The sequence below is a fragment of the Mesoplodon mirus genome (genome assembly GCF_964341445.2).
Source record: "Mesoplodon mirus genome assembly, chromosome: 3".
NCBI lineage: Eukaryota > Metazoa > Chordata > Mammalia > Artiodactyla > Ziphiidae > Mesoplodon > Mesoplodon mirus.
This window is the reverse complement of record NC_138978.1, coordinates 153,390,710-153,406,494: the sequence shown is the minus strand read 5'-3', so window position 1 is coordinate 153,406,494 and position 15,785 is coordinate 153,390,710. Positions and strand designations below refer to the sequence as shown.

The 15,785-nt window shown below is 51.5% G+C and overlaps 1 protein-coding gene across 1 annotated transcript; it reads left to right on the top strand.

Moving 5' to 3' along the window:
- Nucleotides 1-1,202: 1,202 nt before the first annotated feature.
- On the top strand, nt 1,203-13,607 carry BATF3 (basic leucine zipper ATF-like transcription factor 3; the record flags this gene model as incomplete). Its single annotated transcript, XM_082611851.1, has 3 exons — nt 1,203-1,280; nt 4,386-4,499; nt 13,200-13,607. 3 exons carry the CDS (start codon nt 1,203-1,205, stop codon nt 13,383-13,385), a joined length of 378 nt encoding a protein of 125 aa, XP_082467977.1. The 3' UTR covers nt 13,386-13,607.
- Nucleotides 13,608-15,785: the final 2,178 nt, after the last annotated feature.

Sequence of the window (15,785 nt, the reverse complement as noted above, 5' to 3'; positions counted from 1 at the left end):
CAGACCGCAAACGCATAACCACTTGTTTTTTCTCTGCTGGGACTGTGTACAGCAACGCTTGACTTTCCATCTTTTAACTGGCAGGCAGGTGGAGGGAACGCGCCTCAGGACCTCTGTCTCGTCCTGTTTGGCACGAAGAAGTCACGCATCTTAACCTGTTGACAGAGCATCTGCCACTTTAATCTTGAGAAAGAAAAAGGATCTGGTCCATTTAACGTTAGCACGGAGAGTCCAGATCCCCGAACCTGTTAAACAGCGACGTCCACCGTGCCAGCTTGGCTCTTGGGGAAGCCCAGCCACTGTTAAATTCCAGGACAACCTCTTCCTCGCCACCCTCCACTGAGGGAATTCACCCTCGGGGCCGCCCCGCCTGGCTCCCTCCCACAGCCCTGCGAAGACTGGAGTAGGTGCTCCCCTCAGAAAGGCCCTGGAGTGCCCCGTGGCTCTCAGGGTGCGCAGTGGGACTCGGTAAAGCCGCTGTCCCCTCCCGGGGACAGCGCCTCCCGGGCAGGGCAGCCGGGGGCCGCGGAAGGAGCGAGAGTGGCGCCAGCGTGACTGATCGCGGCGGAGAAAGTCCCCCGAGACTGTGACCCCTGCGCTGGGGGAAGGCGGGGCCGATGCGCAGGAAGATGCCGTGATGGGACCAGGAAAAAAACACCAACCCCAAACCACCCACTTGAGTTTCTCAACCCGAGTTCTCCGAGAGCGGCCGAAAGACCCCAGAAGCTGCGCCGCACCTCCTCGACCCCCACCTGCCCAGCCTCGCTTCTCGTGGGTGGGCTTCGCGCTCCCTCCCGGGTTTCGGAGTCACCACGTGACTTCCACGAAGAGTGAGGCCCCAGCGGAAAGCCGCCACAGGGGTGGTATTTGGGACCCCGAGGTGCGGCGAGAGGGCGGGGAGAGGAGGAAACGAGGCGGGGGTGGGAGGAGGGGGCGGGGCGGACTTGGGGACGGGAAGGACGGCGGGCTTGGACTGGGGGGTGGGGAAACCCGGGCGTTGCGCAGCGGGCGCTGGAGCCGGGAAAGCGGGAAGCCCGAGGGGGCGCGGCAGAGGCGGCGGCCGGCAGGTGCTGGGGCGCGGGGATGCCGGTGGCGGGAGAGAGCCGGTAGGCAGCTCCCCGCGTGCAGGGCGCGCCGGGCCGGGCGGCCGCTCCTCCGCTAGGCTGCGCGGCGGGGCGGGCCGGGCCGGAGAAGCGCGCGGCATGTCGCAAGGGCTCCCGGCCGCCGGGAGCGTCCTGCAGAGGAGCTTCGCGGCTCCGGGGAACCAGGCGCAGCCGCAGGTAGTGAACTAGAGGCTCGGGGAGGACCACGGGCGTTGCGGGGGTGGGCGCGCCTGGGGGCGCGAGGAGGTGGGTGCTGGGGCTCCCGGGTGGTGACCACTGAGTGCAAGGGTGGAGGGCGCTGCGGGAGCTAGACGCGAGCGGTGTGGGGGCCGCGGGGGCGGGCCAGGGACCCTGGCGTGCGCCTCTGCCCTGCCGCCCCCGCGCACGCACGGTGCCCGGGGCGTCCGGGATGGTGACTGGGCTCCTGAGCCTGGGAGGGGGAGAGGCCAGAGGGCGCCGTCGCCTGGTAGGGCTGGGCACTGTCCACGGTCCCCCGCACGTGGGGTCCCCGCTGCCTTGGGCGTCGCCATCCATGCGCCGCCGCCGGCTGCTACCCCACCGCCGGAGCGCGTGGTCCTTCCCCGCCGCTCCGAGAGGGGGCCAAGGTGTGGAGAGGGGAAATTCCGCTACAAGGGGAAACTCGTGCCCAGGCACTTCCAACATCTACCGGCTGCCTGCCGAATGGCCTAACGGTGCGAGGTAGGGGCCAGAAGTAGGCGGACTCCACCCTCAGAACTGGTGGAAAGCCCTTGGCCGGCGCTCGATCCTGTGCGCTGTCCACCACGACGTTTACAACCGCGTACTGGGGAAACTGACACAAAGTTGCCCACAGGGACTGCAGTATGAGAACTTCCCGCTCTGCTGCTTTAGGACTGAGTCTTTTCATGGTTATGCCCTTCTTCTCAATTCGGTGCCTGGCACAGAATGTCATCGGGTGACGCTAGAGAACCACACATCTGAGTTTAGGCCTGGGCTTTGCCACACACAGGCTGAGTAGCCTCGGGCAATTTGCTCAACCTCTCTGAACCTCAATTTCCCCACGTGTAAAATCAATATAACAATATCAGCTTCTCATGATATTTATGAGAACTAATTGAGATGTGGTTAATAATACATGAATAGCTCAACAGTTTGCTCCCCTCTTTCCATCTTCTTTTTTTTTTTTCGGTACGCGGGCCTCCCACTGTTGTGGCCTCTCCCGTTGTGGAGCACAGGCTCCGGACGGGCAGGCTCAGTGGCCATGGCTCACGGGCCCAGCCGCTCCGCGGCATGTGGGACCCTCCCGGACCGGGGCACGAACCCGTGTCCCCTGCATCGGCAGGCGGACCCCCAACCACTGCACCACCAGGGAAGCCCCCCTCTTTCCGTCTTGATTAAATGTTTCTGCTGGTTGTCAGGTATGACAATATGATAGGTGATAAATCCAGTTTGGAGTGTCTGCTCCTACAGGGCAGAATGCAGACTGCTTCATGTGCCCTATGAATTTCTGATGATGAATAGAGAGGCATGATATGGTGACAGGCACTATGGGGGACTCAATAAAAAATAGCAGCAGCCTTAACAGAGATTATTGAGGGCATACCATGCGCTGGTAGCTTTGGGATAAAATCTCATTTTATCCTATGAAGCCCCAAGCATTGGGCTCTTAGGATGATCATTGCAGAGCTTATTGACCACTTGTTCAGGTCATGTGTCTCTAGTGCCCAGGACAGTGCCTGGCACATGGCAGGTGCTCAGTTAATACTTACTGAAAGAATGAATGAATCACACAACAAATGAGAAAATGGAAAAATCAGAGAGTTTAAGTCATTTGCCCAACACCATAGTGATAGTAAGAGATAAAACCAGGAACTGTGTATTTCTAAAGCTAAAAGTTCTGTCTGCTGCACTCGCCGTTGTGTTCCGGTTATATCTACCAAGACTTCTTTGCCTCTAAGAGACTACATTTTAACATTTTATGCCTGTTCCCTTAAGCACTGCCTCCAGTCCACTTCTATTTGTTATGTTCTTACTTCGTGTCCTTTCGTAGCTTTATATTCTTGCATATGCTGAAAATTCTTTACCTGCTGTAACTTGGGGAGGTGATATGGGTCTTTTCTTATTTGGAATATTAAACCAGATAAAATGATAACTGAAAACATCCATTATTTTATGTTATCAATATTTGCTTTCCATTAATAGTAATAATTGAGTAGCTTTCCTGTGTTTGTATCCCACTAATCTCTTGGCCTTTAAACTCTTTAAAGGTAGTATTTCCTGGGTGTCTTCTCATAGGGTTCTGGAAAGCAAATACTGCCACACTTCTCCATGTTTTCTATAATGGGATGAAGTGTTTTTACCATGGTAGGTGGATTTTTCTGCCTGCCTGTTTCAGGATAACTCTTGAAGGATTTGACCAAGTTTAGTTAAATCTCATATACAGCCAAGAGCTTTCAAGACACATCATAAATTTGCTTTCTCATTCGCCCTGACCTGTGTGTGAAACGAAACATCAGTCAGACATTGTTCAAAGGAACCTATTGTTGTGGCATTCAGGATCACGTGGTATGTTGGGAGAGTTACGTGGTTGCAGTTAGTTATCAGTGTAATGGTGATTTGTACACAGTATCAAAAGTACCTGTTTGCAAACATTTTAGAAATACGTTTTAGAAATGATGCTTCCTATATACAAGAAACCAAAGTGGTTATCTAGGGGTCTGCTTTTCAGTGTTTTATTCTTTCTAATTTTTAAACTATGTAGACGTTTTACCAATTAAAATTTTTAAATGATATCTTCTAAATTGAAAAAAAAAAATACCTGTTTGCATGTAGTGGCGGAAGCCCCGGCCCACAGCAAGTCCCAGATAGCAGCAGCCTTCTGCCTTTCCCGTCCTCAGATGAGCACCGACACCACACCTCTTCCAGGCACATGCCCTGCAGCGGAGAGGTTTGAGAACGTTGGTTTGGAGCCCCACAGACCTGAGTTCCACTTCCCGTTCGCCCCGCTACTAGCTGTGATACCTGGAGCAAGTTCCTCAGCATCTCTGAGTTTCTTATTCCTCATCTTTTAGATGGCAGTCCCACCACACATTTCTCAGGGTGGTGACAGGGGTTAACAGCTAGCACAGTCATAGCGCATGGTGAGTGCTCCTCGACGTGGGGCCACTGTTACCCCACTGATGTAGCAGCAGGCACTGCTGTGGCTGCAAAGAAAATGGTGATGCTCCATAAGCAATGCTGGGTGAAGAGAAAGGGCAGGGAAGGTGAGGCGAGGGGCCTCAGCATCACACCTGACCAAACCTTCCCCCCCAGAGCCCTGAGGATGATGACAGGAAGGTCCGAAGGAGGGAAAAAAACCGAGTTGCTGCTCAGAGAAGCCGGAAGAAGCAGACCCAGAAGGCTGACAAACTCCATGAGGTGAGAGTGTGGTTAGGGCAGAGCCATGCAAGGGCCATGGCAAGGAGTCATCCTCCACCCTTGCACTGTGGTGGACCTAAGGTCACACCCTGGTCATCACCAGTTCGGCCACATGCACATCTAATTCTGCTGTGTCCTTCCAGCCCAGTGTTCTGAGTCTTCACTTACTGGTGTCTTCATTTCTCCCTCACTGGTTGCATCTCACACTCAAGTTTCCTTTATTACAAAATGAAGAACCCACCTTTTGATCCTGTTTCCCTTTCAAGCTAGCGCCCCATTTCTTTTCTTTCCCTCTTTTATTTCCCTGCTTATTAAAAAGAGACCTGCTATCTCCATGTCCTCAGTTCCTGTTTATTCCCCAGTCCTCTGTGGTATCGTTTCTGCCCCCCCAACACACATACATGCACACACACACGTGCACACTTCCTACAGAAGCTGCTCCGCTGAGGCCACTAGTGCCCTGGCACTGCCCGGTCCAGGGACCTCTTTCTAGTCCCCTCATCCTTCACCTTGCTGACTCCTCTGACACCACTGATCCTCGCCTTCTTGAAACCTTCTTTCAAGGTCTTTAGCTTCTAAAAGACCACATTTCCTATTTCTCCTGACCCTCTTCACCACTTTTTTTCTTAGTTTCTTTGTCCACTTTTCTACCTCTGTCTGTTTTCTTAAATGTTGGTGTTGACCAGGCTTTCAGACTCTGCCCTTTCTTCTTCTCACCCTGGAAGATCTAATCTATTAATCTGTTCTGCCAATGTCAGCTCCCAACATCACTTACTCTCAGGTAGGCATTGATTACTCCAAGACCTCTGGCCCTAACCCCACATCTCCAGTGTCTGCTTAGATACCTCCAAATGGGTCGCCACAGGCTCCTCAGCTGCAGCATGACCATGATAGCATGTCTGTTCACCCTGAGACTTTCTCTTCTCACTGTCATCAAATTGTAGTTAATGGAGCTAACTAACCATCTCTCTTATCACCCAAATCAGGAACCTGAGGTTTATTCTGAACTCTTCCATTTTCCTCTGTCCCTGTGCATAATCCCACATAATCTCACAGTCAGGACATGGGAACTGACGTCGAAGGCATCCCAGGATCTGTCCAAGGAATTGATGGCATTCTCATGCTCTTGTCTTTGCACAGGGTTGGTGTGAATACTAAGGGTTTTAGTTCAGCTCTCTCCTGCCACACTTTCTGGCCATAGATTGTCTCAGCAAGGCCAGTCTGAGGGGCACTGATAGCACAGGAGACTCTGAGGTGTTATGGGCGGTGGGGGGGAAATGGCAGTCTCTAAAAACCCGTTCACACTGAGCAGAGAACAGATTTAGAATGCACAGGCTCCAGGGAGAGGTGACCCGCTGATATAAATTCACAGAGGGCCATAGATTATAAATGTTACATTCTTTCTTGAAAGTAGGAAGTCTGGGCTGTAGAAAGAGACTAGGATCTTCAGACCAGGGTCAGGGAAGGTCTGTTCCAGCCGGGATTAGTTCTGTAAAATTTCCACAGAAGAATTGGGATGCCCTTTGCCTCCTTTCTTCCCTCCCCCTTGCTCCTGAAGCAAGCCTGGTTCTAGCTTCATGCTACCAAATAACCCCCAGAGGGGACTTGTGGCTTGGTCAGTGCAAGGCCCTATATTCAGAACACATGTGCCCGCAGGACCCTTCCTCTAGAGGAACTTCTAGTTGGAGCCAGATGCATCAATATCAAAACACACTAGAGAACACTTGGTTTTAAATCCCAAGTGATTATGTGTGTGGAGGTGACTAAATGACTTGGACAAGATCTTTCAATCTTGCTGGACAAGATTCGTTCAACAAATATTTATCAAGAACCACTACAGGCAAGGCATTGCCACTGGGTCACAAGGAGAGGGTTAAGATCTCATTCCTGTCCTTGGGAGGCATAAGAGTCTCAAGGAAAGTATATTCATTTCCTATGGCTGCTGTAACAAATTATGACACATTTGGTGACTTAAAACAACACAGATCTATTTTATCTCACAGTTTTGGAGGTCAGGCATATGAAATGGGTCTCACTGGGCTAAAATCAAGGTGTCAACAGGGCTGCATTCCTTCTGGAGGCTCTGCAGAGGAATCCGTTTCTTGCCTTTTTCAGCTTCTAGAGGCTTCTGTATTCCTTGGCTTGTTGGTCCCCTTCCATTTTCAAAGCCAGCACTGGCCAGTTGAGTCTTTCTCATCCTGCAACACTCTGACACCGTTTCTGTTGTTACATCTCCTTCTCTGCTTCCTCTTTCCCTAACACTCTGATGATTACAGTGGGCTCGCCTGCATAACCTGGGATAATCTCCCTCTTTTAAGATATTCAACTTAGTCACATCTGCAAAGTCCCTTTTGCCATGTAAGGTAACATATTCACAGGTTCCAGAGATTGGATGTAAACCTCAGGGGGGTTGGCATTATTCTGCCTACCACAGACATAAATACTTTACTACAGTGTCAAAAAAAGATGGGTCTCTCTCAATTTCTGTCATTGTTGGATTTGATAATGAAATGAGCTAGATTTCCGGGAAATTTAGGGGTGATTTGCCACATTTACTCCTGACTAATCCCTCTTAGAACGGTGGGTGGAGGGCCCTTCATAGGATTCTTAGCTTGTTTTGCTGTCCATAAACATAACTGCCAGTTGCCCTTTCCAGAAGGGGGCTGACTGATCTGAAACCCAGTCCCTCCACAGAAGAACATGCCCTTCTCCTCTTTCTCTGTGGAGCTACAAGAAAGGATTAGGATCATGCACCACTGGCAGATCACTTCAGCAAGGCCAGTTTTGTTAGGAAACACAGTATCAAGGAGGCCAGGACAGTGGTTCCATCCATACACAGGCCCCAAAGTGGAAGTCCACCCTTTACCGTCACCAGCTACACACAAGTGTCATTGGTCACTGGTGTCAGTAGTCACTTTGGTGACTAGTTTTTATTTTTTATTTATTTTTTATTTTTTTATTTTTTCTTTTTGCGGTATGCGGGCCTCTCACTGTTGTGGCCTCTCCCGTTGCGGAGCACAGGCTCCGGATGCGCAGGCCCAGCGGCCATGGCTCACGGGCCCAGCCGCTCCGCGGCATATGGGATCCTCCCAGACCGGGGCACGAACCCGTATCCCCTGCATCGGCAGGCGGACTCTCAACCACTGCGCCACCAGGGAGGCCCTGGTGACTAGTTTTTAAATTTTGAAAAACATCTACATATTGAGAGTGGGATGTCTGGTTAAAAAATGTGGTGATGAATAATGTTACTGTGCTCCAGTGAGCTGCAGGCAGAGGACTTAACACACCGCTTTGGGTCACAGCTGAAAGCCCCTCAGGCTCCCTAGGGCTCCCAGGACACATCTAGGTTGGGAAAAGTAAGAGCCAGATACAGTGCATGGAAACCTTCTCCTCAGACTTGGAATGAGGCCAGCTCATTGGGAGACACCGAAGGGCACAGAAAGCTGCCACCTGAGAGCCACGACTGCCCACTACTCCCTGGGGAGCTGAGCCCTTCATAAGGGCTTTGAGTAAATGTAAAATAGATAGCTAGTGGGAAGCAGTTGCACAGCACAGGGAGATCAGCTCGGTGCTTTGTGACCACGTAGAGGGGTGGGATAGGGAGGGTGGGAGGGGGACTCAAGAGGGAGGAGATATGGGGATATATGTATACATATAACTGATTCACTTTGTTATACAGCAGAAACTAACACACCATTGTAAAGCCATTATACTCCAATAAAGATGTTAAAAAAAAAAAGGGCTTTGAGTAAAGCCCTTATCCCATAAATTCCTCTATCCTATATTGTGGGCTAGCATTGCTAAATATCTCCAAGTAACTCGAGCTCTTTATTTGCCTTTCGTGAGCACCATGAAGGGGAATATTTAGAGCAAGACGTGTTTAAAATTCCCACCTTCTTCTCCTGCCCACTCAGTTCTTGAGCCTGTCTCACCTCCAACATCCAGAAAAACCTCCTCCAGTCTCAGCTGTTACAAGTCTCTCGGCTGCCTTCTTCCTCCCCCAGCTCTCCATCCCCAAAGCCAGGGGACTATCCATCAGGGCAGAACCCCCTTGGAGGGCAGGGCGGGAGGAGAACCTGAGCAGGCCAAGCCAGAGCGAGACTGGGGTCACTCTTCAGAGATGTCTGAGTTTCCCCCTCAGGGTGGTGGCTGCCAAAAGTCGCCCCGCAGTGATGAGAAGAAGTTCCTAGTGTGTATCTGTGCATCTCGCTGTTCACTGTGGCTTTTTCGAGTTTTCCCTTCAAGGCACTTACCCCTCTCATGGAGACTTTGACCTGTATTCATCTCTGAATATTAGGCACATGGCCCGGGTCCAGATTCACAAATGGGAACCCAAGAAAATAGTCCAGGTCTCTAAGCCCAGTTGAAAGTGTCTCAGAAGTGGGTCACACTGGTTCAAGCCAGGCACCCAAAGGTGTAAGACTGAGAAAGAACTTTGAGTCAGAAAAGGAAGGCAGCGATGCCATCCTCAGGAGCCCCAAATGTCACAAACTGACAACTTTCTCAGGCAATATGGTTGTGGTACGTGTTGCCCTGGTGTTTTCAGATATTGCATACTCTAAGAGAATCCTTCATGTCAGTCCTCACTGGGTTTAGAAACTGATGGTGACACTAATTTGTACAGCCCTTGCTGGTGACACAGTTTTTCTGCTGAGAAGTATATGAGTTTAAGGCTTGGGAATAGACTTATGGTAAAATCCTGAGCTCTCGTAGCCCTTTACTGCTGGTAACCACCGTGGGGGGAAATTTGGGCCCAGACACTGCCAAGCGAAAGCAGAATTGCTGTCATTGCCTGAGAGCTGCAGTTGACCTTGAAGTCAGGGATCAGGCCCCAAGTCTGCATGACCTCAGAAAAGTCACCGTACCTCTGAGTTTCAGTTGTCTCGCTTGTGAAATGGGGTCTGTGTCCTCCTGATGGCCTTTTCCTTCCCCTCATTTCCTTCCCACCTTAGTTATCATCTCTGGTCCCTGGTACCCACTTTAGCTTCTTTACCAGTCTTTGCCTCAAAGGCATCCTAGACCCTGAATCACCCCCCAGACGGCACCTCATTCCTCAATCAGCCTCTCTTTAGAAGCTCAGACGAGGGTTTCTCAGCCTCAGTACTATTGACATTTGGGGTCAGCTGTTTCCTCGTTGGGGTGGGGGCAGTAGTGCCCCCTTCCCAGCTGTGACAAGCCAAACTGTTACCAGCCACTCCAGATGTTCCCCGGGGACTGCCAGAATTGGCCCAGTTGAGAATCATTGCCCTAGACAGCTTAATTTCTGAGGCAGAAGTGGGATTTGCAGTGATTTCAACGCCTCCCATTTCTGGTCTCTGCTTTGTGACTGTGTCCTGCACATACCCAGAGAAGGCAGCACAGTGACCTCAAATCCTCCTGGGATAGGAGATTGGAAAGTCAGTGAGATTTGAGCTAAACTGATCATCTCTTTGGAAATAACAAAGGGTCTAATGTTCTTGGCTTCTTTTTCACATATGTTAAGTCCAGGTAATCTCTCCTCAGGTTGAAGTGGGTCTTACTCATTCCCCTTTGTACCCACTCAGTGTTCTCACCTCCTCTTCCTCCCCTCTCAGCTCCCTCTTTTATTTTTGTGGAACTGGTCTCGCTTGAAGAAGATTTTGACTTCTTCTCTTTTTATTCCCTCAGCTCAGTAAAAGCCCCTCCGCAGATTTATGAGTAAAACTTAAATCCCAGAGGAGAAAGTCCCTGTGGAGAAGGCAGCCAAGGGGCCTGCTGGAGGCCCGTGACAGGCAGCTCTGTGGCCTTTCTGAGCTGGGGCTCGGGGAGAGCCGTGGACTTTGGTAGCATGACCCCTGTGGCTTCCAGAAGGAGAGCTCAGAAGCTCAGAAGCATCTTGCCACAGCGTTCAGTAACTATACAAAGGCACGTGGAATATGCTGCTACAGGAAGAATTCTGTTCTTTGGAATCTAGTTAAAATCTTAGCTCCTCGCTGGGCTTCCGTGGTGGCGCAGTGGTTGGGAGTCCGCCTGCCGATGCAGGGGACACGGGTTCGTGCCCCGGTTCGGGAAGATCCCACGTGCCGCGGAGTGGCTGGGCCTGGGAGCCATGGCCGCTGAGCCTGAGCGTCCCGAGCCTGTGCTCCACAACGGGAGAGGCCACAACAGTGAGAGGCCCACGTACCGCAAAACAAACAAAAACAAAAACAAAAACAAATAACCTTAGCTCATCGGAACCATTCAAATGTATTCTTCATTTTACCTGGAGGTGAAGAGAATTTCCAGTTGCAGGGTGGAGAGTGTGTGTGTGCGCGCGCACGCGCGCATGTGCAAACTACCCAGAGCTGTGGCCTCTCTCAGCCCTTTGCTACAGGCAGCGCTCCCCACGATGCCTAGGTCCCCATCCCCTCCTCCCAGCCAGACCCTTCCTGCCCACAGAGGGCCTCTTGCTGCATTGGGAGACTGAATTCTGACTCCTGGACTAAAGCTGTCAGAGGCCAGAGGAGAGCCTGGGGCATTGGGGGTGGTAGGCCTGGAGGAGAGCTGAAGGCGTAATGCAGCCAGGGTACTAGAAGGCCAAAGTGGCCCAGCTCAGCCTGTGGTGGGGTGGGCGAGGCCCGCTGCCATGGAGAGTATTCCGGGTCACCCTGAGAGCCTGCCTGGGAAAGACAGGAGGCAGAGAGATAGTTCTGATGGCCTCTATGTGCAACCTCTCTGGGGCCCTTGTTCTGAGAGGGAGGAAAGTGCCTAGAGTGGGAGGGAGGGAAGGAAGGGGGCAAGAGAAGGAGACCAAGGGCGAGGGTTGTGGAGTCACTGAGCTCGTAGATGTTGGCACTGGGGCCTGTCGGGCAGGGGTACAGGAGAAGGTAGCAGAGGCCCCTAGTTGCTATACATTTCTGATCTTTGGGGAGAGACCTTATTTAATATAAATAAGATTGACTATGATACAAGACTGAATAGAACACGTAATGAGAGATGTGGTTCCATTAGGTGCTATGATCTGGGAAGCCTTCCTGGAGGTGGTGGGCTTGACCTTCCACACAAAAGCAGGAAGGCAGCCCAGTTGAGGAGAACAGCTTTAGTAGAGAGGCAGAGCTGAGAATTTGCATGTATCTTCATGGCCTGTAAGAAGATCAGACTTTTTTAGTAATATTTCTTAAAAGTTACTGGTAAGATAATAAGGTTGGGCTCCCAGCTCAGGAAATGTATGGCATGCATGGTTCAACAAAGCCTAACCATATGAATCAACCTAGAAATGATTGAAAACAACATTTCAACAAGATGCAAATAAGATCGTCAGCCTTAAGAAGGTCTCCATTGGTATGCCATAGGGCTCTGCAAGTGGCCGAGTATTGTAGGACTTATTAATGAGTTGGGTGAAGAAAACAAAGACCTACGTCATTGAGTTAGCGGACAGCTTAGAGCTGTGTGGTATCACTAACCCAGGAGCTGACACAATCAATATTCAAAAAGATTTTGCTAGGCTGGCAGATGACCAAGCAAACAGGGTGAAATTCAGTAGAAGCGGATGTAAAGCCCACCCTTAAGCCAAAATATCAGTTGTAGTTCAAGTATGAACAGAGAAGCGGTCGATGCAGACAAAGCTTGCACTTCTCTGCATTCTCAGCGAGAATCCCCAGAGCTAGGTGGCTGCGCACTTGGGTCCCACCCAGAGCGGACTACCTCACGCATTTGCCCTCTGAATGGCGGGACCATCCCCAGAATCGTGCATTGTGTTTTGGGAACATTTTCTCAGAGCTCCTGGCAAAATGGAACGTGTGTCGGGAATGGCCTCCCGAAGGGCGGAGGAACCAGAAGTCCTAAAACCCGAGGAACTCAGAGGACCTGAAGCAGTTGGGCTCAGAGAATACCTAAGGGGAAGTGGTATGGGGCCGTCTCCTAACATTTCAAGAACTGTGATGTTGAAAAAGTATCGCATGTACTCTATGTGGTTCCATAGGTGGAACCAAGCCCAGTGGGTGGGTTTAAAGGAGAGAATGATTTTGGATAATACAAAGAGGAGCTTTCTAATAGAGCAGCTCAGAAATAGCAGGAACTGTCTTTTGAAGGAGAGAGTGTCCAGCACAAGCTGGATGTCGGGGCTAGAATTACATAGGGAAGGCTTCTGCACTGTGTGGTTTGGACTAAGGGCTCTCTGATCTCCCGCAGTTCTAAGCCTCTGTAAACTCCGATATAGTGGAAGCTTAACAGGTGAGTGTTGGAGCAAAGCCAAGGCAAGGGGTGTTTTCATTCGTTTACTCAGCATTCAACAAACATTTGTTATGTTCCAGGCACTGTTCCAGGTGCTGGGGCTGTAACAGTGAACACAGCAGAAACCATCAGAAAGCAGATCAGTGGCTGTGGGGAGAGGGCCACTGACTGCAGAGGGAGATCAGGGAACTTTTCAGAGTGATGGAAATGTTCTGTGTCTTGATCAACACAGTTGTTTACATTTGTCAAAACTCATCAAATTATACACTTAAAATTAGGTATATTTTATTTTATGTCAATTATAAATAAGATAATAAAGACGATTCAGAAAACAAAGCCCGACCCTCATCCTGGTGGGAGGGGAGAGACGTGAAGCAAATGAACAAACAAATCTGAGTGGTGGAGGCAGCTAATGAGAAAGATTTCAGGGAAGGAGGTGAGCATCATGGCCGGGGTTGGATCTGCCCGGAGGACAGAGGAAGGGCTCGTGGTTTCAGAACCGATGCTGAAGACTGATTTCTGTCTTCCCAGGAGTATGAGTGCCTGGAGCAAGAAAACACAGTGCTGCGGAGAGAGATCGGGAAGCTGACGGAGGAGCTGAAGCACCTGAGCGAGGTGCTGAAAGAGCACGAGAAGATGTGCCCGCTGCTGCTCTGCCCCGTGAACTTTGTGCCGGTGCCGCGGCTGGACCCCGTGGCTGGCTGCCTGCCCCGGTGAAGCCCAGAGACGGTCCTCCTCTGCCCAACAAGGAGCGTTGGTCTTTTTCACACCTGGGAAGAGGCTTCCCTCTGCATCCATGTACCGGGGGACCTGTGGCCGGGTCAGCTCTTAGGAGCTCTGGGCCGTGTCCCCAGCAGCCCAGGCTCAGCATGATGCTCTCAGAGGCCCCTGACTCAGAGCCTTTAGTGGATCCAGGCAGGGAGGCCATCCTCAGGAGTCACTGCGTGTCCACTTTGGCAGCTAGTAGGTTCTGTTCTTATGCAGAATCATTTCCTCTATCATATGGATAATAAAGGTGTTATCTTCTCTCCTTTCACCAGGTTCTTAGAATTTAGAGACACCTTACCTTTCCTCTTCCTGAAGAGGTCATCTCCTGTCTCCTCAGGTGGTTTTGCAGCTCCTGGGTCTTGCTTCTCCTCCTGGTCTTCTCCCCCATGGTCACATCCATGCTAGATGAGGAGGCACCTTTGGGGTGGGACTCCCCTGCCACCCCAGCTGGGTCATGCAGGGGTGTGCTGGGCGTGACTCGTGCTTGTCTTATGCGCTGTGTCACCCTCCATCCTGGTCAAATTTCCCAGCCAGGCTGGACCGTCCTGGAAGATTCTCTACTCCAGGCTGGTTTTCCCATGTGCTCTGTGTGTTCCCGGGTCACCTCCCATTCCATTAGTAGTCATAGGATCAGGGGACAAATGTACTTTATAGAAGTCTGAATCACACTCGAATGGAGGAGATCTGTCCCCTATTTAAACAAGCAAATATTTGGGTAGATGAGGAGAGGGGACCTATTTCCTTTTAAAGGTCCCATCCAACTCTATTCTTTCAGGAAAATCAGAACCAGGCCAAGTTGAAAGTGGCCCCAGCAAGAAAAGCAAAATGGGAGAACACATCCCATCCCCTCCCAAATCTCTTTCTTCCTGGAACAAGGGAGTTGTGGAAAGTGCAGCCAGCCTATCATAAAGGGAACAAGAAATGGGAACAGCAGGGAAAGTGCTTTGTTGTAAATGTAAATGGTTAAAAAAGAGAAAAGAAATAGAAAGCAGCTCTTCCCAGGGGTGAAGAACTTGCTGACCTCATGCCAGGATTCATACTGGCTAATCCCCACAAGCCTCCTCTTGTTTTTCCTCTTTTCTCTCTTTCTTCCCCTGCTTACTGGAGGCTGGCCTGCTGTCTTCTAACTCACGCAGGCTGATGGTGGCAAGATTTCCCTGGTCAGAGGCGCCGGAAGGCTGCTGTTAGACAGGGCCTGTGCCTGCTGGCAGGACCAGGCCAAAGCTTCCTGAATACAGCTCTTTCAGGGGGAAGGTGGAATTATCTAGCCACGCAGCTTGTGGCATCTTAGTTCTCTGACCAGGGATTGAACCCAGGCCCTTGGCAATGAAAGCGTGGAGTCCTAACCACTGGACTCCCAGGGAATTCCCAGCACAAGAGACTTTAAAATCATCCAGCCTCATCCCTTCACTTTGTAGTTGAAGGGTGTGGCAAGGGGGAGGGGATTGCTCACGGTCACCTGTGAGTTAGAAGCAGAACCAGAAGCAGACCCCAGGGATCTGACTGCTGATCCACTGTAGTTGATAGAGTCAGGCTGCGCCGTGCCAGGGTCCTGCTCAGCTGGTTTCTAAATGTGGTGTGACCTTCTGTCAGCACCTCACCAGGCTGCCAGGGCTGCACAGTCCAGGCGAGTGGCCCATCTGTGAAGGATGGACTCAGAGCCAGGGCCCCAGGGGCCTATGTAGCTGAGGAGAGCATGGACACGTGAAGTATGCGTCTTGTACCAGCAGGCATTTTGCTGCTGCTGTCTTTCAACTCCAGCGCTTTCCAGAAGGGAGCATTTTACACTCTGGCTGAGGCTCACCTGGCCCTGCAGTACTTCCAGGCTCTGGCCTACAGACCCCTCTCGCTGTCTGACCGCTGATCTGCTCCGACCCCTATGGTAACTGCTGTCCAGCTGGTTGTTCACCCACTCCGCTGCTGACCCCAGGGAGTCTGTGCCCACCAGCCCCACTGGCCAGAGGCCCCTGGCGCCATGTAACAACCCAGAGACCAGTTTCCTTCCATGTAGCTGCTCTGGGCCCCCGAGGCCTTGGAGTCCCCCTAGATCCTCTACCCTGACTGGGCGACTTGGAGGAAGGGTCCCTGGAGGATGGTGGGGAAGGGCTGTATCCTGGAGGTGAGAGTGCATCCTTTCCCACGCTCAGTCCTTGTGCCAGACCTCAAACGCGTGGCCTCACCCAGACACAGGGGAGGCTGGGAAATGAAACTCAGCCCTGTGCCCAGGAGCTGGAGGAGAGAGCTTAGGTGAACATCTGTCAGCCTCTGCCATAAGACAGCCTAGCTTTTGCTCCCGCCACCTCATCGAAACTGCCCCCTTGGAGGTCACCAGGAGGCACTTTTTTGCTA